The sequence below is a fragment of the Mugil cephalus genome, chromosome 1 (assembly GCF_022458985.1).
Source record: "Mugil cephalus isolate CIBA_MC_2020 chromosome 1, CIBA_Mcephalus_1.1, whole genome shotgun sequence".
Taxonomy (NCBI): domain Eukaryota; kingdom Metazoa; phylum Chordata; class Actinopteri; order Mugiliformes; family Mugilidae; genus Mugil; species Mugil cephalus.
In genome coordinates, this window is record NC_061770.1 from 50,146,894 (window position 1) to 50,167,833 (window position 20,940).

The 20,940-nt window shown below is 39.4% G+C and overlaps 3 protein-coding genes across 6 annotated transcripts; all 3 read left to right on the plus strand.

The window, feature by feature from the left end:
- Window positions 1–1,523: 1,523 nt before the first annotated feature.
- On the plus strand, window positions 1,524–10,972 carry LOC125003701 (E3 ubiquitin-protein ligase TRIM39-like). Of its 3 annotated transcripts, XM_047577820.1 has the most exons (9): window positions 1,526–1,670; window positions 5,193–5,297; window positions 6,733–7,331; window positions 7,610–7,705; window positions 8,203–8,436; window positions 8,551–8,698; window positions 9,384–9,410; window positions 9,584–9,759; window positions 9,838–10,972. In XM_047577820.1, exons 1-9 carry the CDS (start codon window positions 1,574–1,576, stop codon window positions 10,207–10,209), a joined length of 1,854 nt encoding a protein of 617 aa, XP_047433776.1. In that variant the 5' UTR covers window positions 1,526–1,573; the 3' UTR covers window positions 10,210–10,972. The 3 variants fall into 3 exon arrangements, with proteins under 3 accessions (XP_047433757.1, XP_047433776.1, XP_047433766.1); XM_047577801.1 differs by having other exon boundaries at window positions 1,524–1,670; window positions 9,584–10,972; XM_047577810.1 differs by lacking the exon at window positions 1,526–1,670 and having other exon boundaries at window positions 5,139–5,297; window positions 9,584–10,972.
- An 832-nt stretch (window positions 10,973–11,804) lies between these two features.
- On the plus strand, window positions 11,805–15,243 carry LOC125020908 (C-type mannose receptor 2-like). Of its 2 annotated transcripts, XR_007114291.1 has the most exons (4): window positions 11,805–11,849; window positions 11,949–12,314; window positions 12,830–13,870; window positions 14,334–15,243. XR_007114291.1 is itself a non-coding variant. In XM_047606548.1 (3 exons), exons 1-3 carry the CDS (start codon window positions 11,813–11,815, stop codon window positions 13,195–13,197), a joined length of 771 nt encoding a protein of 256 aa, XP_047462504.1. In that variant the 5' UTR covers window positions 11,805–11,812; the 3' UTR covers window positions 13,198–15,243. The 2 variants fall into 2 exon arrangements, 1 of the variants encoding a protein (XP_047462504.1); XM_047606548.1 differs by having other exon boundaries at window positions 12,830–15,243.
- A 159-nt stretch (window positions 15,244–15,402) lies between these two features.
- vbp1 (von Hippel-Lindau binding protein 1) lies at window positions 15,403–20,557 on the plus strand. The gene is made up of 6 exons (XM_047582233.1): window positions 15,403–15,541; window positions 17,380–17,504; window positions 17,688–17,754; window positions 18,174–18,272; window positions 18,546–18,684; window positions 19,678–20,557. Exons 1-6 carry the CDS (start codon window positions 15,461–15,463, stop codon window positions 19,752–19,754), a joined length of 588 nt encoding a protein of 195 aa, XP_047438189.1. The 5' UTR covers window positions 15,403–15,460; the 3' UTR covers window positions 19,755–20,557.
- Window positions 20,558–20,940: the final 383 nt, after the last annotated feature.

Sequence of the window (20,940 nt, forward strand, 5' to 3'; positions counted from 1 at the left end):
GGCACTCAGGTTCATAGATGCTTTATTTCTCACTGTAGAGTCATAACTATGACATGAGAGGACATTTGACGTCATTAACCAGACCGCATTGCTACGTAAACAACAGTAGTGGTAGTAGTAGTAGTTTTCAAGAACCCCTTGTAATTGCACCGCTGACCACTAGGTGTACCACTGGGTAAGGCTGCACTTTACCAGTGCATCAAAAACAATACAAAACATGTTTGTTATTTGCATTGTGGATGGTTTTCTTTTGATATTACAGTGATGGGAGAGCAGATTCACTGTTTCCGATGGCACGTCTGAGTGCACGTCATGTTAATCTAAAGTTTCACAGTGATCATCTCAGGGCTTATTCAAACTGACTGAGCAAGGCTACGCTGTGGTCACACACGCTAAGAGCTTCAGTAATACAGCAGCACAGCAGGTTTATCACAGATTGTTGCTGGTATCCTGCTGAAAGAGTCTTTTCTTTATTTTTCCTTTTTCTCTCCTTACAAGAAGTGACAGTTGGCACGCTCCGATACATGTAAAACAAGTTTTAGATTCCTGCAGGAGAACCCAAAAAGAATAAAAACACAGCAGGGGAAAAAAAGCATTTTTCTCATTTCAGTTAAGCTTTTGGAAAGATGGATTGTGAGGAACACTGATGTGATTTAAATTGACTGAGGATGGAGTGACGTCTCAGGTGGCTCCTATTCTGAGTCTGCTCATCTCTCTAATTCAGCAACAAAACGCACACTAAAACTAAATCTATTTTAAAGCATATTCTGTGCTTTCATTTGTTTTGTTGCTCATTCTCTCAAATGTCATAAAATGATTGTATCCCACAGTATATATAAAAAATACATCATATATGAATTAGTGCTGTCAAACGATTAATCTTTTTAATCAGACTAATCACAGAGTTGCTGTGGATTAATTTCGATTAATTATGATTAAATGTGGTTCATTTTTAATCAATATAAATAGTGTTTCATTGTGCATGAGCAAACAGACTCAATAAAGAAGGGAATATACAGCACACCTTCAACATGAATCATGATGATGACGATGGTGGATTAATCCACATTAATGCGTTAATTTTGACAGCCCTAATTTTCACTATACTTATCTCAGCTCCTTTCAACGACCCCATCAATTAGCATGGGCATCATGATCAGAGTAGCGGCAGCAGCATGTGTAAAGTCCATTCTCTTTGCCAGCACTCAGCACTCAACCCATACGCACAGTACAGCATACTGTGCTTAACATTACTCACTCGAGAGGAAAATGGTTGATACAGCCAGCCCCACAGTACTGGTGTCTTAAAGCTCGACATACATCATCGGTAAATATTTTTTGTACATATTTACTGTTATATATTTAATTTCTGCAAGTATCTATCTATAGTTTCTATTGTTTTACCTTGTTCTGTTTTTTTACACCCTAATTTCCTCATGGGGATAATTAAATCTTATCTCATCTTTCTAGATGAATTCACCACGAGCTCAAGCAGGAGGTTACTCACTTTCCCTCCCCTTCCCCTCCACTGATTGCTGCTAGTCAGAGAGCAGTGAAGGAGGGGGTCGCCTAAATGTGGGGACACTTCCTGTTTCTGCCTTTTTATGGGTTTAACTCTGCTGGAATCCACTGGACAGAGACCAGAGGAGCAGGAGGACGCCTACAAACAGGTCAGGGTTTGAGCTTGTATTGTCATGTTGATGGACACCATCTGTTTGCATTTCTGTTTATGTCAACAAGTTAAATAAAACTCCATACTGAAATAATATTATAAATATTTAAAACAATATATACAGTTAATACTCTATGAAGAATATGACACTATTACCTGTACAATTGAAAAAAAAAGTTTAATTTAAGTTTAAAACTACATATATATTTAAATATTTAAATGGATGTGTCAAACCACAGAAACATTATTATATTTTTATATATTTAAAAATATATATATTTAAAAGCTCCATACTGTTAGCTGCTTATGCATTGGTTATTATTTTATCATTAGCCTTTATTTAACCAGGTCGATCCCGTTGAGATACAAAGACCTCTTTCCCAAGGGAAGCCAGGCCAAGACAGCAGCCTAGGAAAGATTCAACAGTTAAGAACTGACAACATGAATAAAATACATGGAAGATAAAAATCAACAGGACTGAGACTCGGAGATTATATAACATTAAAACAAGAACAAGTATGAAGCATAGCTGCCCCAAGGTCTTTCACTCGAGTTTTCAAAGATCCAAGGGTGATTAGTTCCTTTAACTTTAAAGTTTTCTACAGGGAGCTCCAAGCAGCAGGTGCAGAGTACTTAAAACAATGTTTACCAAATTTGGGCACGTTTAATACGTCCAGTCTAATAATGCTGTGATGACTGTCCAGCTGGAGGTTGGGCCCTGAACACAAGAGATTATGGGGCTCGTGTGAAAGTCAATAATATTTTATAAAAGTTTATTAAAAACTGTCTCTCTCAGAGGTACTAATAAGGATACAAGATATAGGAGATGAACTTCTCCCTCCTCCCACTCTGGTACCAGCAGCACTTGAATGACGGGGGCGTGGCGCAACACCAGCCGTCCCTGCATCTACCTATACAGTTCAGATGGAATCTCTGATTATTTATTATATTAATAGTTTTGAAAAAGGTTCGGAGAGAAATGCTACATGCAAAATGGCATAATGGGTCATGGAAAATGTTAAATGTTTTAAAATGCTACTTTGGGAAAACTCTGGATGACACATAAAAGCCAACTTTAGGTTACCAGACAAACAGTATAAGCTTGCAATCATCAAACCAAGGTGTACATGGGCCTCAGTTATGGATCCCTCATGCTAGTGTTAGTTTAGGCCAAACTCTCTCTAATATATGGCTCTGCCCCTGTTAACTAAACATGTTTTTATTCAAAAGTACCTGGACAGTTCCATTAAACTCTGGCAACTTGGAGAAAATAATAAATAAAAATAACAGTAACAGTGTGACAATTTGGGAAATGTTATCTGATATTTATCTGCTCCAAGATACTAGCTTCAACATGTAGAATGGAGGAAGCTGTAGCCTAGCTTTGCCAAAACTTTTTTGAATCAGGGCTGTGACATTTTTGAGCAATACTTTTCTGGTGACGCTCCAGGTCTTACGCCAGGGCGCATTGAAACGAGCTGGTTGAGTTTTCCCTCTACTGGTCACCTGCTAACACTGCAGAGATGATGTTAGGTTGCAGTATGAATCAGACTGTTCTACACAAATGTGATTAAACTTCAATTTGTTTATTGAGCACGGAGCAAGTTCAGCTTCAAGAGTGAACTGACAAACAATGAAGAAATGATTCATCTTCCCTCACAATTAGATTGTTTTACTCCTTCATTGGACCTGTCTTGTTTGTAGTAGAGGAAACTGCAGTGAAAGCAGGATGACATAAAAATGGGACAGTGACAAAAAGACTGAACAAAGCAGGAAGACAAAATGACTAAAGCATAAGAGGAAGACAAGGTGACTAAAACGATGAGACAAAGAACAAAGGCAGAGGCAGGGCTGTATAAACACAGGAGGGCACAGGTCAAGCTAATGAGGGCGGAGCACAAAAGGAGAAACCAATCAGTGATTAAGGGAAGAACACTGGGAGCGACACAAAATGGAACTTAAAGGAGGAACTTAACAAAATAAAACAGGAAACTCAAAACATGTCAGGAAATGGCACGATACAGAACCATGACAAAACCATTCACATTCACACTCATTATCACCAATGAACCTAACAAGGACGTCTGTGGACAGAGGGAGGAAACCTGAGGACCTGGAGAAAACCCATGCAGACACAGGGAGAACATACAAACTAATAATAAGTCACATTTCATGCAAACACAAGCAAACCAAAGACTTCAGAACATACACAGAGAAAATTGACCCTAACCTTGCTTATCATTACAAATGTATCTAATCCCAAACTTGTTAAATATCTCTCTGTAGCAGTCATATAAAGTAGATTGAACAAGGACTTGCTGATTTTAATCTTAAAGCATCAAATTCATAAAACTAGCAGTAAGTACATCACTGTGTGCATGTGTGCTATATATCTGTAGCATCAGAAGCTTTGCTGTGCTCTGAGAAACAACCATTACTGGTTGATGTAAGTGCACTAGTGGGATAACGTCATCACAGACACTAGATTTAAGGTTAGGTGAAAAGAGATTTTTGACTTGTATTGTTCCTTTTGCATGTGCCTGAACACATTGCAAAGGTAACAAGCACCTGATTGCATTCACATGCATGAGCTACAGACCACTATACAGAGATACAGAGCTGCCTTAACGTGACTCACGTAGATCAGTTGGTCTGCAGCTCATTAAAATTCGAATGTTTAAATTGAATGAAAACGTTAAAGGAGAACCCACAGTGTGTGAGCTTAGCAACCAATCAAAGTGATCTCTCTTACAGAAACACTCCGCCAGGGCAACAAGCAGAATCGGTTTGTGGCAACAGGTCAGAACCCACCACCAGCAAAGCTAGGGTCACTGGCGCTAACTCACGACTTAGCAAATGGTCGCCTGTCCGTCAATTTACCTGCCACTGATGAGTTGGAATGTAAGAGACATTCAGTGATCTTTCAAAGTCCTGCACTGCAGCTTTAAGCAGGAGTAAATGCTTCCACCACTGGTAAAAGGCCGCATCACGCATACGTCACATGATCTCTTATCTTACAAGCACATCAGTTATATTGGAGCCACTCTGGTTTTATTACACTCTCTGTCCTAAAGCTTTCTTCCTCGTTGTGTTTATTCAGGTAAATCAAGGAAACATTTAACAGGTTAACAATGCTTTTATTTCTCCAAAACAAAGCATTGCTCTGCAGCATTCCTCCGATCCCTCTGCCGTCTAAAGCTCTTCAGGTGTGTCATAATAAATGGAAAATGTTAACCACTGGGCTGTAACGCCACACCCATGAGGGGAACTTACTATTTCCTTTTGCAAAGGTTTCTATTATGTGTTCCCATGATCACATTCTGCATACACAAACATGACTCACAAAGTTTGTACCACAAAATACCAGCTCAGTGGTATTGAGACAGTGACTCATAGAGAGGTTGTGCTGCGAATGCAGCAATTTAAAGATCTGACAGCTTCAGCAGAGTGGACGGAGAAAGCGGAGGGAGGGCCTGGCTGATGAATAACTGTGTTGACGTAACATTTTCCTGTTTTACAGCTAGCCCGGAAAATGTATTCACACACATTCATTCAGCTGGAGTCACCTGTTCTGCTGTCAGCAAGAAGGAAAGAGTAACTGGTCAGCTGCAAGACAAAGAAGAATGTAAGTATGAGCAGAAATGTGACTATTATGGCTATAACTGTTATGTTGAAACCTGACAAGTGAAAGAATTGTGAATGTATAAATAGCTAATGGGATTAATCATAAGGGGAAGAACAAGTTATGTGAATAGTTGACCTGCTAGAGACATAATGCATAAGATAATGTCAAATATTGCTAAACACATGCTGATTAAATGCTTATATTCAAGTGAATACGTTGATTTAAATTAGACCCTTAACATGCAATATTTCAACTTTGTTTTCCCTTTAGTTGCTTTAAGATTCAAATCAACTCATTCCTCACTGACTGATACTGACAGTATCAGCAATACTTATTTAATCTACAGAGAGACATTTAACAAGTTTGGGATGAAACATGTTTGTAATGATGGGATCATCCCTATGTTCCCCGGCTCCTATGTTCTCCGCTTTGTATGTGACCGTATTATACCGTATTATTATCAGGGTTAGGTTAGGTTAGGGACCTGGTGAACATAGGACCCGGGGAACGATTAGCAAGGCTAAAGTCAGTTTGGTCTGTGCATGTCTGTAAGCCTTTGGTTTGCATGCATTTACATTTACTTAAAGAAATAGCTGTATATTTTAGGAAATGTTACTTATTATTAAATGCATGCAACTTCTCTCTGAAATTAGCTGGTTGCACCACCTTTAAGTGCAAACGGTGGTTTGTTGTTTTCCAAATAGCAATGGCACCATCAAACTACTGTTATTACTGAAACAGTTATAATAACAGTTATAATAACACAAATTGCTAAGCTAATTACTTGAGGCTAAATGATTGTCAGTTAGCTAAGCATAACAGGGTACCTTTGTTCTAAATACTACTAACTCTGAAGCACACATTTTCTGTGTTTAAGAATAAACCGTGTCATATTATTAAGTCTTAATCAGACAAAAGATGAAAAGATAAAAGGCTTTTCTGTTGCTGTGGAAGTTTAATTGGTGCTAACTTAACAACAAATCTTTGAAACCAAAGGATACAGGATAAATAAAGTGTCTAATGGTTACAAACTATATGCTTTCTTTTTTCAGCAAGGGCATTTCCTTTTTTTTTTTTTTTCAGGACATTGGACTTTTTGGACTGCTACTAGTGTATCTGTGTTCTAGTGTTTTATGGTGTATTATTGTGTTATTATGTGAAAGGACTGGGTGAGTCTGGCATGTGTAGTAAGAAAACAAATGACGCACTGAACACACCAAACAGGACTGGGTGTAGTACATACCTCCACATATTTAAACAGTTTAACACAGGTTTATTTGATTAAATATATTGCCACTGGTAAAATACATCTATCAGAATATCACCAATATAGATAAGCTTTTCTTTCCACAGTGTGACAGTGGCATTTGCTGGATATACAATTTCCACTCTCAAATACCTTCCTGCAGCTGATAACCTGACTTCCCTATTTTAGTTCTACAGACAATGGCCTCTTCAGGAAACATGTTGCCCGAGAAGCAGTTCCACTGCACCATCTGTCAGCAAGTGTTCACCAACCCAGTGACTACTCCCTGCGGACACAACTTCTGTCAAGCCTGCATCCAGAATGTGTGGGACAGCAGCGATGCCTGCCAGTGCCCCATCTGTAAAAAATCCTTCAGCCCTCGGCCCGAAATAAGCATCAACACGGCCTTCAAAGAGCTGGCGGACACGTTCAGGCAGATAATAGTCTCCTCATCTGCTTCACCACTATCCGCCGCCAAACCCGGCGAGGTGGTATGCGACGTCTGCGCCGCCACGTCCCTGCAGGTGAAGGCCCTGAAGTCCTGCCTGGTGTGTCTGACCTCGTACTGCGGATGCCACCTGGAGCCTCACCAGAGGGTCGCCACCCTGAAGATGCACAAGCTGATCGAGCCAGTGAAGAACCTGCAGGACAGGATGTGCAAGAAGCACGAGAGGCTGCTGGAGATGTTCTGCAGGGACGAACAGAAGTGCGTGTGTCAGTTCTGCACCGAGACCGAGCACAAAGATCACCAGGCTGTCACGATAGAAGACGAGAGCAGGGAGAGGAAGGTCTGTAGAGTGTACTCGTTGTTATAAAGATCTAGGCAACACAAACTGATATCTACTTGCATGAGTACACAGTGACAGATTCTATTAAGGCTTATAACCTTGTAGATGATTTTTATTGCAGGGAAGTGGGGTACACTGTAGCTCTGATTACTATATTATATAGTACATGTCTAAGTGTTATCAAGAGAAGCAAATAAAACACATTGGTCATAAAATCTCAAACACTGTCCAGTCTCTGACAACCTAACAAAGTTCCTATGTCTCTTTTGCCTGTTCAGGTTCAAATGAAGAAGACTGAGGCAGATTTTCAACAGATGATCCAAGAGCGAATGAAAAAAGTGGAGGAGATAAAAAATTGTCTTAAGCTCAGCACAGTAAGACTTGTTGGTTTATTTCTCAGTTGATTTTAGTTTTGAATCGCTTGGACAGACCGGATGTGGTGGAGGACCGAAGACAAAACAGTGATGTCCTACATGTCATCTGAGTGTAATGTAGTCCAAATGGAGTTCTATCAGACTTATATTTTGATGAGAACTGAGTGTTGGTACACCAGAATTCTGGGTGCAGAAGAACTAACTACATTTTACTAAAAGAGTCAAGCAATAACTGGCTTTTTCCTGATCTGATTTTCCTGTGGAAAATTCACTAAATAAAGAAATAACAGACGTTTCAATGGCAGTTAAAGTCAGAGACATCTACTTGTATTAATAGATGTTGATGTATCTATAAGAAATGATGACCAACTATTCTCAACTTTACATTTCCAACATGGAGGAAAAAGCTCTCTTTAATACTACAAAGATTGAAGAGGCAAGATAAAAAAGCAATTTACATCTTGGTAATATTTTGCACATTTTGCATGTTCGTCCAGATGAGTGCAGAGAAGGAGGCGACGGAGAGCGACCGCCTCTTCACCTCTCTGATTCGCTCCATTGAGGAGAGACGAACCGAAGTAAACACGGAGATTAAAGAGAAGCAGAAAGCAGCAGAGAGGAGGGCGGAGGAGCTCATCGGCGAGCTGCAGCAGGAAATCTCTGAGCTGAAGAAGAGAAACACTGCGCTGGAGGAGATGAGCAACACTGAGGACCATCTGCACCTCCTGCAGGTCAGCATTTCCAGCAAACTTTGGTGAAATATAGAAGCATCAACTGTTTATCAATAATATACAACATACCACAGATCAATGCTCACATTACTCCACCGTGTTTTCCTTTGCTAGAGTTATTCCAATCTTACAACACCTCCACCCACCAGAGAGTGGACAGAGATCAGAGTCCACCCTGAGCTCTGTATGGGGGCAGTGAGGACAGCGTTGTCTAAACTGGATGACACGTTGAGTAAGGAACTGGACAGTTTGAAGGACGAAGGTAAAATAGACACACCACCAAACTTTGTACAAAAAAAGAAAAGAAAAAGCTATTTGCCCCCCAAGACTATAGCAAACAATTGTAATTAAATTTAGAGACCAATGTTGTAATACCCAACATAACCACATGGTGTCAGGATTGTATCACTATTAGCAGAGCCATATATTAGAGATGTCTGATATCTAGATACCTATAGCTAATATATACGGCTCTGACTATTAGATGTGCCACATTGCTAGATGTAAGGGCAGATGAGGGAATCTCATACAGTGTTACATTAACTGCCTCCTCTTGCTATAAATACATAGCAGGCATGTGAGAAGACAGTACACTCTGACTTTTGTAGACTGATAAAGGCAACAAAGAAAGTGAAACATTGTCCTCTCTGTGCAGCTACCACAAGCATTACCTGAGATTAGTGATCATCAAGTTGTCTAATTTGGACATGTTTCAATATGCTGTAGTACAACGACATGAATATAAGTCTACACATATTAAATTCATAGATTTTTAAAAAATCTTATCATATAGATTGAATTTTAGCTGATCTGTGCAATAAAAATCCAGAGGTATGTAGAGTTTTGCACAAAAGAAAACAAAACATTTAATGAATTCACAAGTTTTTAGAAAACTTTTGTTTCATTTAATTAACTCAATCATTTCATTTCATTTGTCATTCTCACAGAGATGAAGAGGATGCAGAAATATGCAGGTATGAGAATACACAACATTACTCTATTCATAGCTTTCATTGGTGTGTGAGTACATTTTTGAACGTAGAATTGCTAATATGGTTTGTGGGGTTGGACTTTGTTGCCGCCATGTGGAAAAATTGATTATGGTATTTGTGGCAGTATAATTGAAGTTCCCTGTCTTATGTCTTAGTGGATGTGGTGTTAGATCCACACACCGCCCATCCAAACATTTTCCTCTCAACTGATGGGAAGCAGGCAGGACGCGGCGAGCTGCTGCACATCGTTCCCGACAACCCCCAACGCTTCGACCCAGTCATCTGCGTTCTGGGAAAGAAAGGCTTCCTCTCTGGGAGGTTCTACTACCAGGTGGATAATGTTATTATTAGTAATGGTGAAATGTCAAATAAAGTGTCGCTAATTGTCATATTCTGTTCTACCAATCAGGTAACAGTGGGACAAAAGACCTTCTGGGATCTTGGTGTGGTCAAGGAGTCCATCAACAGGAAGGGCATGATCACCTCCAAGCCAGAGAACGGCTGTTGGACGGTGCGTTTGAGGAAAGGGAACGAATATCGAGCCCTGGACTCCCCGTCCGTACGTCTCTCTCTTACAGAGAAGCCTCAGACTGTGGGAGTGTTCACGGATTACGAGGCAGGAACTGTGTCGTTCTTCAACGTGGAGACCAGATCGTACATCTACACCTTTAATGGGTGTTTGTTCTCTGAGAGGATCTTCCCCTTCTTCAGCCCTGGGGTTTGTGATGATGGGAAGAATACGGAGCCATTGATCATCTCAGCTGTCAGTCATGAGACTTAGACCCGTCACAGAACTGATTTTGTACCTTGTAGTCCTTTTTTTTTTTTTTTTTCTATTTATAATCTATAAATCTAAATGAGTCTCGATGATTTAGTATTTATCTGTACAAGTATCTGGTGTTTATAACTGAGCAGTTTTCCAGTTCTCGGAATATTTTTTTGAGATGAATCCATGACAATGTGTTCAAGACAACAAAGATTTAAGTGACAGACAATACATTTTGGTTTAGAAACCAAACCAGATCATAGCTTGGAAGCTATTGTAGATAAAGATTCAGTAAGAAGGAATGACAGTTTCATCAGCTCCATCTCCTTTTCCCACTGACAAAACGCATCTTTGAACTGCTTGTCTTCCCTGTTTGTCTTGAAGAGAGGACATGATGAAAGTGTCCTCAGTGTTAAATCCCTAAGGCCAAGAAGAATTTAAACCACATGGATTGTCTTTGTGTCTTAAAAAAAATAATCATTATATTATTCTGCATTGTTCAAATATGCACACAAATATGCTCTGGGGATCTTGTCAACACCTACCTACACAACTTGAATCAACAGAGCTTTGCAATTTATTTGTATTGTGGACTCCTCAAGCTTAAGAGACCTTGAGAGATTAAGTTTAAGATTAAACTGTCTATTGATCCTGCAATTTCTTTAATGATATGTGTAGAATGCCAGCTGAAAAACAGAATAACCCCTCAACTCTCCTCTTTCTGTCAGTGTTCCTATGGTGATTTGTTTATAAAATAAAGAAGGATTTCATGATGTTACTCATCACGCAGAAAGCTTTTTTGTTTTGCAAAACCTCAGTCCCAGCAGACTGTGCAGGTTTCCATGTGCTTTGCATTCACAGAGGCACATTTCTTCCCAAACATGTAGCGTCCCTGCAGCAAAAGGTTTACGCAAATAGAAGTGTCCTTATAAAATAAGTCAAGTCATATGAAAGTATGCAAACAAAACTCAGTTAAGTTGCTAACTGTAAGTTTTTACAGCCAATGACAGCAGAACAAAGGAAAAACACTGCCCTAACATCATGTCACCTTGTAAAGCTGTTAAGCAGATGAAGCAGATACTGAGCAAAAATGTAATTTAGCATTTGCAGTTGTGTTACAGCAACTTGATGGAAAAACACTTGAGGAAAAAGCTGCTAAATAATCCACAAGCCAATTAGCTTGACGCTAATGTTAGCATGCTATTTGTGCAATAGTCTTTTTGCAGCTTGAGTAAATTGTACATTCACATGCTCAAAAACAACAAGCTCAAAGACAATAAGATGTTCCGTAGAGCCAAGATAATCATTCTTTGCTGATAACTGATACAAATCATTGATGAATGCAGTTTTAAAGCAGCTTTGTGCATCTATTTTTGTCCGCCTCCCTTTTCTCATTCTGAGAGAGGATCTCTGAGAAATCTTTGCATCTTGAGGAAGAACAGGCATGACATCTGCTTTGAATGTTTGAACGAAAGCAGGTTACTCCCAGGTCACCACATTAGAACTTCCTTCATCGCAGGCAGGTTTTGTTCTTATGTGATAATTATACTAATGATGCTTCTTTTTCATAAGTGCAATTTTAATGTTGTTCTTTTTTGTCTAAAAGAAACTGAAGGCCATGGCGAGGAGAGTGTTTGCCGTTTTTGTACTCTCAGGTGAGGACTTGAAGATCAGTCATCTAAATTAGGACTGAGGTGTCAGGTGAATGACATGCTTGAATGACACTTAAGCAATCTTTTGTATAATCCACACAGGTCTGTGCCAATTCGTCGACTCTCTTTACCATCACCAGTACCACTTCGTCAACGAGTCCAAAGAGTGGTCTGAGGCCCAGCAGTACTGCAGAGCGACGCACACTGATTTGGCCACCGTCAATGATGAGCACGACTTGGCCCAGCTAGCTAGTCTGGTGGACTATGGTGTTCCCTATGTGTACATAGGTTTGTACAGAAGCTGGGGATGGTCTCTGTCTGAAGATGACGACTACAAAGAAGGAGAACCTGCGTTCTGGAACTGGGCAAGCGGCGAGCCCATGAATCATTTTTGTGGAAGCATTTCGTCGACCGGAGAATGGTATGCCACAGACTGCAACGTACGCATGAGCTTCTTCTGCTACGATGGTGAGCAAAAATGCTTTTTAAAGCTGCTGTAGTCAGATAGCTCTGTGAAGGTTCTCAGTCGTCCAGGTCACACCTTTTGGATTGCTTTAGTCAAAATTTTTACTTAGACTAACTCACTTTATCTGTATTAAATAGTACCAAATGTGTTTTCGTGCTGAATAAGAGAACCAAACCTTGACTATAATCCAGATGGTTGAAATTCTCCTGGAGTTTGTCAGGCAATAAACTGCTGCTCCTTGTTTTTTTGTTTTTTTTGTTGTTTTTGTTAAGTTTGAGTTCTTGGGGAAGATTGCAATTTAGCTATTACAGATATGTCTCTTACAAAGACAGTACAGTGCAATCAAACAAAGATGAGCTAAGCCACTGTGTGTAATAAAGTAACATAATTGGAACATAGAAATATGAGGTTTCTAAAGAAATTACAGGGTATTGTCAGTTACCCTGCCTGAAACTAAACCTGCGTCCTTCACCCAACTAGCTTTAAGTCTAAAATTATTTCATGATATCGTTTTCAGGCTTTGCCGCTGATATTTCCGAAAGGTTTACTTTCGTGGACTTACCCTTAGACTGGCTCAGTGCTCAGGCTCACTGCAGGAACATGCACACAGACCTGGCAAGAGTGCGCAACCAGCTGGAAAACGCGCTTCTGCAGAGCAAGGTGGGATCCCTGGTGTGGTTTGGGCTGACAAGGATGTCCTGGATGTGGTCGGATGGGAGTGAACCCACATTCGTACCCTGGGAACCCCTCAAGGTGCAGGATGCTGGGCTCGGTGACTATGCCGCGATTGATGTCGACAGCAGCCATCTTGGGATGATAGAACGGAGCTCAGCTGAAAAACGGCCCTTTTTCTGTTACAGTGGTAAACAGCTCTTTATGCCATAGCAAACTGTGATGTTAAAACTTTACATTGTACATTTACTAGAGAGCCAACTAAGTTCTGTGTTAAGTGTCAAGTATTTTCCATATTAGGACATGTTTGACATTTAAATTAAGTTATTATAACTTAAGTTCAGGAACTAGGCCGCGCCTCACATCTCTTACTTATTAAAGTGTGTCCTAACTGTCTCTCTATCGCTGTTCGTCTCAGTTCTAAACCCCCGCCCTCGGCATCCCTCTCTTTCTTGTCTTCCTCTTCCACCTTTCATTATAGGAACCAGGGGACAAGAACCTGAAACTTCCTGAGATGTGTCTCAAACTCCTCTTCATCCCTTTTCATCCCATTCCGTTGACTCCTTTTCATCCCATAGACTTTGACCCCTCTCCTCCCTTCCCTCATCAGACTACTAGTCTACCAAAAAACTTCTTTAGATCAATTAAGGCGTCGCCTTCGTTAGTGTACTTGCTCTTCAAATCCATGAGGGATTACAGGACATATGGAAAATACCACCTACCAATGTTTGAGTTTGATATGATGAAGATGTGAAACTTTAACTGAAGTTAAATTATAATCTCACCAGTTCCAGTGAGGAAGCGCATTGTGAAACTGACGTTGGCTGCCCCCAAATCTTCAGTGGACGTGGAAGATCATGCAGTGAGGGAGTCCATCTTGGAATGGGTAACTTTTGAAGAAGTTCTGCCTGCCCATATAAAGTCAGAAAAATGCATAAAATTTTATGGTCATGAATATCTTTTCCAGGTGTTTATATAAGTGTACATGTGTTTAGTACCCAAGGGTTCCCTAATAGAACTGAGAGCACCCTCTAGAAGAGACGGTGGCTATGTTTACTTTAAAAATATTATAACCTGAATAACAGCCCAATCAGAATAAAAAATGTTTTCTCTCGGTCTGACTGAGAAAACTGGTGTAAACTTTTGATAGCTAGTCTAATAGGAATATTAATAATAACCATGTAAACACTTGATCTGATCATTTCACCCCTTGTGAGGTAAAACTTAGACAAAGTGATGAATTTCCAGGGACAGACATAAATATGTATTTAGAGGCATGGTGAAAAGATGGTGTTGTCATGTGTAAAACGCCCTGTGTGACCTTTAAATTCCCCTTTTCTCTTGTACAGGTTAAAATGATGCTGAGAAGTAACGGTGCATCTAAAGATGTAAAAGTGAGCTGGAGGAAGTTCTCGTAGAGAAAACATGAGAACAGAGAAGTTCACGTTTTAATTAAAAAGCTTGATATGAACTAAGCGTTCTGTTAATTTACGATGTCACTTTACTCCATATGTTATGTCTTTAATTTCCAGGCAATATACAAAATACTGAATTATATTGTATTGGTATTCACTATTTAGTTACTTGTGGAAAATTTAACTGCAAAACTGTCAGATCTCTCCATTGGTTGTTTTGAGCAACTGTTTTTTCAAGAAGGGTCTAAGTGCTAAAAGAACCACAATGACTAAAATTTGAAATTTTGTATCTCCTTTGGAATTTTGCATCTACTTTGGAACTTTGCATCTACTTTGGAATTTTGCATCTACTTTGCATCAAGTACAACAAAAACAAGTGTCCCTGCTATTTGCATCCCATGGCGCAGCCTTTAGAGGACTGTTTCTAAAACCCCAGAGACAGTGGAATCTTTCAGATAAAATGCAACCTCAAAGATCAGGCCATGTTTGTAGTAATAAAGTGATTAATATTTATTTTAAAAAATATTCCCATCTGAAATGTGCTTCTATGCTCTTTTACAGTCAAATCTACATATTTATTTAAAAATAAAGTAATTGTATGTATTTTAAATAAAAGAAATACATATTACTTTTTAGTGATATTTAGTCCTTATATAACTTATTTGCAACATGCCTTCCTGTTTAGATGCTGTGTGTACTCTATATTGCATAATCACTGTAACTCTCATATGTTATACTGTCATTGTGCTTTTCTATACACGTATTCTATGATTATGCATTTGCATGTAATAATGCTTTTATCTCATGGCTTGATTTAATTTTATGGATGGTGTATCTCTCTGGAAAAACTGGAATTACCTTGCTGTAAAGTTTCATTAAAAAGCTCATACAAAGCCCGGCCTGTGCATTCTGCAGCTTTGTTACTGTTTTTTTTTTTCTTTTCGTCGCGGTTACAGCTTGTGACCACTAGAGGCAACCGAGCCTCCTTTCAAGCGGTTGACGGCTTGTGCGCATGCTTGTACATCAGGAAGGAAGGAAGGAAGGAGTAGTCTCTCTCCAAGATGGCGGCGACCATGGACAACAGCAATGCCGCACAGGCGACAAAGAAAAAGCACCTCGGTATCCCCGAAGCGGTGTTTCTGGTGCGTAGTCCCCGACCTTTCTCACCGTGGCGCTCGACTACAGTGGAGTTACACGGCTGAAAACTAATTTGAGGTTGTAGCCGCTGTGTGGGCGCGTCACGCTGCTTATGAGCTAGTTAGCTAAGCTAGCGGGATAGCTAACAGAGATGATCGTGCTGTGTGTGCAGGTTGGGCGGCTGCTCGCTTCCATCTATGGACATTACTCTCTGTCTGCTAGCTGCCTATAAATTTCAGTTTCCTCTTTTGGCTCCAAGATATTTTAGCTAGCCATACATTAGCTAGTTGGTATAACAGGCAGCTGTTTTTCTAAATAGTCCATTGGTTGCATATATCTCAATTTATTGTTCGATGATGAATGTGTAATATTTCCGTCTGTGTAGAGGCCAAATGACTCTTGAGCTGGGACAATAACTTAATAATCTTCCTGCAAAACTTTAAAATCATCTTTTGTTTTAACATGAAATGAAACAAACAAAAACATATGAAGGAATATTTTTGCATACCATACAACAACTGATTTATAGATTAATAAAGAAAATATTTTTTATATGTAATGGGAAATTAGAACTTAGATCAAGAGGTTTGATACCTAACAAGTCATCTCTCTCTCTCTCTCTCTCTCTTTCTCTCTCACACACACACATATATATATTTATATATATATATATGAAAGCAGCATATTATTGACACGTTTCTTTTGGGTGCGCCAATTCGTCACATGAAATTCACCATCTTTTTATTGAATTGTCTGTTGATAATATTCACAGTAAACCCTAGCTTGTGTTAGCCCTATATAGTTTAATTAGGATAGTAGGATTAGTGCTAATTTGTCACTTTTTTCCACCAGGAATTAGGCCTGTCATGATAATCTATAAATCATTTAATCGCATGACAACTGACAATGAACTTAATCATTTATTCGGCCTCGATGTATCGCCATGTACATGCGTGTTTGTTTTCCTCATCTCTTTCTACCAAAGAGCCTGGATGACAACAGGGTCCAGTCTGTGCATTAGTCTCAGCACCTGGTTCATAGAGGAATGAATGGAGTGAACCCTCCTGTCAGTCATCCGCTCTCTTTGTCTCAGTTGGGGAGAATAAAAGGGACGATTTTAAAGCCGAATGCCACAGTCCCAGTGTGAGAACATTTCGAAACTAAACCGAATGAGCAAAGTGAGCCCATTAACACAGACGAGACAGTATGTCGCATTAATTTGAAACACAACCATCTGGTCCAGTTTTACCAGCTGACAAAGATGAACCGCAGCTGGAGATGCAGAGGAGACAGTCAACACTCACTGAGACGACAAACTAAACACAAACGAAACAACACAAAATGGTGTGAGCTCACAGAGGGTGCAGTTCACGACATTGCAAAAATTGAATACAGTTGAAAAGCCAGATTTAAAGAAATGCTACCAATGTAGCACGTAATGTACCACAGTGTTACATGTTAAGGATACTATACTTTTTATTCAAGTGCAATTTTTGAGAGACTTAGAGTCCATTTAATTTTTTTATTATTTATTTATTATATTATATCATATCATTTTATATTATATAGTTCTTGACATTCTTTGAGAAAAGTTTATTGCTTTTGAAATGTTGTACTTTTGAGACTGAGGTATCATTACATCAGTCTCAAAATAATATTGACAATAATATTGTTTATCGGCAATAATATATCATCCAGCAAAATTTGTTATCGTGACGGGCCTACAACATTGACTGAAAAAATCCTCCGGATATATCTCACCAAACCGTGACTCAACTGTTGTGTCCTCTGATGTATTGTTCTCAATTGTTTGCTATTATTTAACATCTGGGCTCTTTCACAGGAGGACGTCGACTCTTTCATGAAGCAGCCTGGTAATGAGACGGCAGACGCAGCTCTGAGGAGGTTGGACGAACAGTACCAGAAATATAAATACATGGAGGTCAACCTGTCTCAGAAGAAAGCCAGGTAACATCAACCCAAGGATACGTAACCACACGGCTAGAGCTTCTGCTTGGGCAGTGTGGAGAGACTCCTCACCTTAACCTTTGTACACCATCAGTAATAGCATCCACACTGCATCTGATTGTGTGACTGATGTGATGATTTACTCGACGTCTTCCCTTCTTGACTATTTCTCTTCATGTGTAGGTTGCAAAACCAGATTCCACAAATCACACAGACGCTAGAAATCCTACAACACATGCAGAAGAAAAAGGTACGTGTGATTGTCTGTGACTTGTGAAATGTTACTGAAAATGGATTCTGTTCGAGCAGATGGTTGAATTTGTTAAAACCGTTCATGTGTGTGTTATGCACAGAGATGCTGGCACAGTTTTATATTGCACATACCTGTTGTTGTAATTTAATCGTCGTTACAGTAATTGACTTGTAGCAATAAAGATTTTTCCGGGTGGATTCGGGTGATTCTGGATCTTTTTATATAAATCCTAATAAACAATGAATGATCCTTTATGTACAATGTGGTTCTTGCTGCTGACTTCTTTTCCTGTAGCGGATTTATTTCATCTTCCTTCATCTGAAGTCGTGTCAAATTCGTCAAGATGATGCTTGGACAACGAAAAGCTAATGATAAAAACCTTTTGTGCATGTTTTCTATATGTTTTGTTCGTCCAGGAAACCACAGAGCCCATGGAAACTCACTTCCTGTTGGCCGAAAGCGTTTACTGCAAGGCTTTAGTGCCGCCCACCGATAAAGTCGGCCTATGGTTAGGGGTAAGTATCGCTATTCATCACAAAACCATGTGTATGAGCTGTTTTATGTAGAGATACAAGTAAGTGTGTATCATAGGTTTTTAAGATACTTCACAAAGGAAACATAGACAAGAATGATGAATTAATCTATTAGTTGGTATGCTTCCATCTGGATTTCATTTTATACTTCAGGTTTTATATTACATATTTATATGAAGCTCTGTGCTGTTATTATGGGTACATAATTCTCTTCACATCACTCATCCCTCACCACATCCACATTTCCCCCCAAAGGCAAACGTCATGTTAGAGTACGACATCGATGAAGCCCAGGCTCTCCTAGAGCAGAACCTCTCCACGGCATCTCGAAACCTAGAGACACTCGAGGAGGATCTGGATTTCCTTCGAGACCAGTTCACCACCACTGAAGTCAGTATCCTTCCACTGTGTAGTTTGCCCAGGTGGTGCTTACTACAGACAGTCACAGAACTGTTGCAGTTTCTTTTCTTGCAGACTCATATCTGGTGATCAAAGCTCTCAGACACTCGATCTTTGGAACATTAAATACAGTGGCGACATCTAGTGGCCAAACCCTGTCTACTCCATTTTTATGAATAGGAGCCATAATCACCGGTTAATCAGGAGTATAAGTAATGTTATTGCTCTCGTTATCACCAATATTATAACTGATTTTAAATATAGTTTTAATGGTTACGGTAGAATCATAGAATTTGAAATGATTTTGGGAATATATGCAGTAAATATCTGCAAACACGTTGTAGCTTACACTTGTGAGAGTGATGGTTAGTAATAGTATTTTGTTTCCTCTTTCTGTGCAGCGCTGATCTGTCTTTAGTTAGAATAGGTAGGTCCCAAGATCCAACAAAAAGAAGAGCACATGAATAAAGCTAGAAGCGAAACACTATAGCTATTGTTCTGTTAGTCTAACACTAGTGCTAGATGCATTTCCTTCTTCTTTATATTTCTTAATGCTACTAGTGTTAAAAAACTGCATGTGGTATGTTTGATAATCATCTCTCTTTGTTTTTATAGTCTAGGGTAAATAAGATGATGGGTAACGCACTTGTTGATTACTGTTAGAATAATTAACTGAAAGGTTAAAGCCTTGAAATGACTTAGAATCTTAGATATACACACTTTAGTCCACATGGCTTGAAACTTGTTTTATAATGTAGTACTAACTTTAAAAAAGAAAAAGCTTATTCATTCAGCTATTTTCTAAGACCTTTATCGATAGCCTCAAGAAAATGTTTTTATCTTTCACTTTGCATTGGACCAATGCAAAACAAGTGTTCCACTTTAGAATGAGTTAATTCTCAATGTCCACAGGTCTTAAGAGGAAATGAAGTACTTCAATGTATCAATCTTTCTGTTCCATCCATTGTTCCCTAACTTACTGCCTCAGACATGGCACGAGTCTACAACTGGGACGTGATGAGAAGGAGCAAAGAAAACCTAATCAAATCAGCAGACAAGTCTTAATATCGATGCCTCACCTGCTAAATATCTCCCCTTAGTCAATAAAAAAATAAATAAACCCCCTCCCCTCCAGGTCATGTGTATGTTCACACCAGAGCTTGGCTCATAGGAGGCACGTCTGAAATGTTACCTAGAAGTTGTGGCATGTTCGATTTGATTTCCAGATTGTCCAGCTTGACCAAGTCAAGCACTCCAAATGATTCGATGTTGGTATTTTCAGTGTACTTCCTATTAAGCCGAGCTCAAACTTCCACCACTACTGTTTTCTGTTGATTTGTTACTTTTTAAAGTATTTTTTCAAGTAAAAACTAACAAAAAACAAAGGCTATGAGGCAATTTTTGTATTCTTTTTAATGATTTCAGTGTGTTCCTGTCATTTTTTGGGGGGCAGAATACGAGTGAGGGTCCTCTTGCATTGTCTTTTCCTCCCTGCATTTTTCCTCCTTTCTGACCTGAGTCTTTTTTTCCTCAGCCAGCAACAACATTCACATACAGGACTTTTAGCTGAGTTACAGTAAAACCACAATTATACCGAGTAGAATGCAGCTTGTAGGATAAAGATTAGCTCAACACAAGCAGAATATAAGTAGTTTTGCCTTGTGGCTTTGGTGGACTTCGGAAGGATCAACTGCAGTCCTGCTTCAACCCCGCCGCTCCTCTTCCGTCCTTTAACCCTCCACACTCGACCATCTCTTCCTCTTCGTCCTCCTCCGACTTTTTGCCGCTGTTCTGTCTGTATTTATTTGTCTCTCACTGTACTCATTAAACAATGAATGAAGTAAAAGGAGAACATTTGGGCAAAGAGATGAGATCTTGATGTTGTATTCACTTTTTGATCAGAGCTCAACATGAGGTAAAACATAATCCAACGTGCGGTCTTTACTAAATAGTAAACTATACACAACACGTTAGATTGTAGCTACAGGAAAATAATTATAAACCATTCCATTCATTGAAACAGGAAATACAAATAGGAATTAATAGGACTTTTAAAAAGGAATTTTAAATTTCATCAAAGTCTTGGTCGTAGACTTGTAAAGATTCATGTGGTTTCACATGAATCTTGAAGCCAAAGCGAGTTCCTCGTCTACAGGTATTTTGTGGCTGGAAATAGGTCTCGAGTCTCCATTGGGAACGGATTATGCTCTGGCAAACTTTATCAGGTGTCATACTTTTTCATGTGAGCATT

What these genes read in the sequence shown, in the direction of transcription:
- LOC125003701 (XM_047577801.1), top strand. Translation starts at nt 1,574, where the DNA reads ATGTGGGGACACTTCCTGTTTCTGCCTTTTTATGGGTTTAACTCTGCT. An exon ending in AGGAGGACGCCTACAAACAG is followed by an intron (nt 1,671 to 5,192) that starts GTCAGGGTTTGA and finishes CCTGTTTTACAG; the next exon opens with CTAGCCCGGAAAATGTATTC. An exon ending in ACGAGAGCAGGGAGAGGAAG is followed by an intron (nt 7,332 to 7,609) that starts GTCTGTAGAGTG and finishes TTGCCTGTTCAG; the next exon opens with GTTCAAATGAAGAAGACTGA.
- LOC125020908 (XM_047606548.1), top strand. Translation starts at nt 11,813, where the DNA reads ATGGCGAGGAGAGTGTTTGCCGTTTTTGTACTCTCAG. An exon ending in TGCCGTTTTTGTACTCTCAG is followed by an intron (nt 11,850 to 11,948) that starts GTGAGGACTTGA and finishes TAATCCACACAG; the next exon opens with GTCTGTGCCAATTCGTCGAC. An exon ending in GAGCTTCTTCTGCTACGATG is followed by an intron (nt 12,315 to 12,829) that starts GTGAGCAAAAAT and finishes TATCGTTTTCAG; the next exon opens with GCTTTGCCGCTGATATTTCC.
- vbp1 (XM_047582233.1), top strand. Translation starts at nt 15,461, where the DNA reads ATGGCGGCGACCATGGACAACAGCAATGCCGCACAGGCGACAAAGAAA. An exon ending in AACACATGCAGAAGAAAAAG is followed by an intron (nt 17,755 to 18,173) that starts GTACGTGTGATT and finishes TTGTTCGTCCAG; the next exon opens with GAAACCACAGAGCCCATGGA. An exon ending in AAGTCGGCCTATGGTTAGGG is followed by an intron (nt 18,273 to 18,545) that starts GTAAGTATCGCT and finishes TTCCCCCCAAAG; the next exon opens with GCAAACGTCATGTTAGAGTA.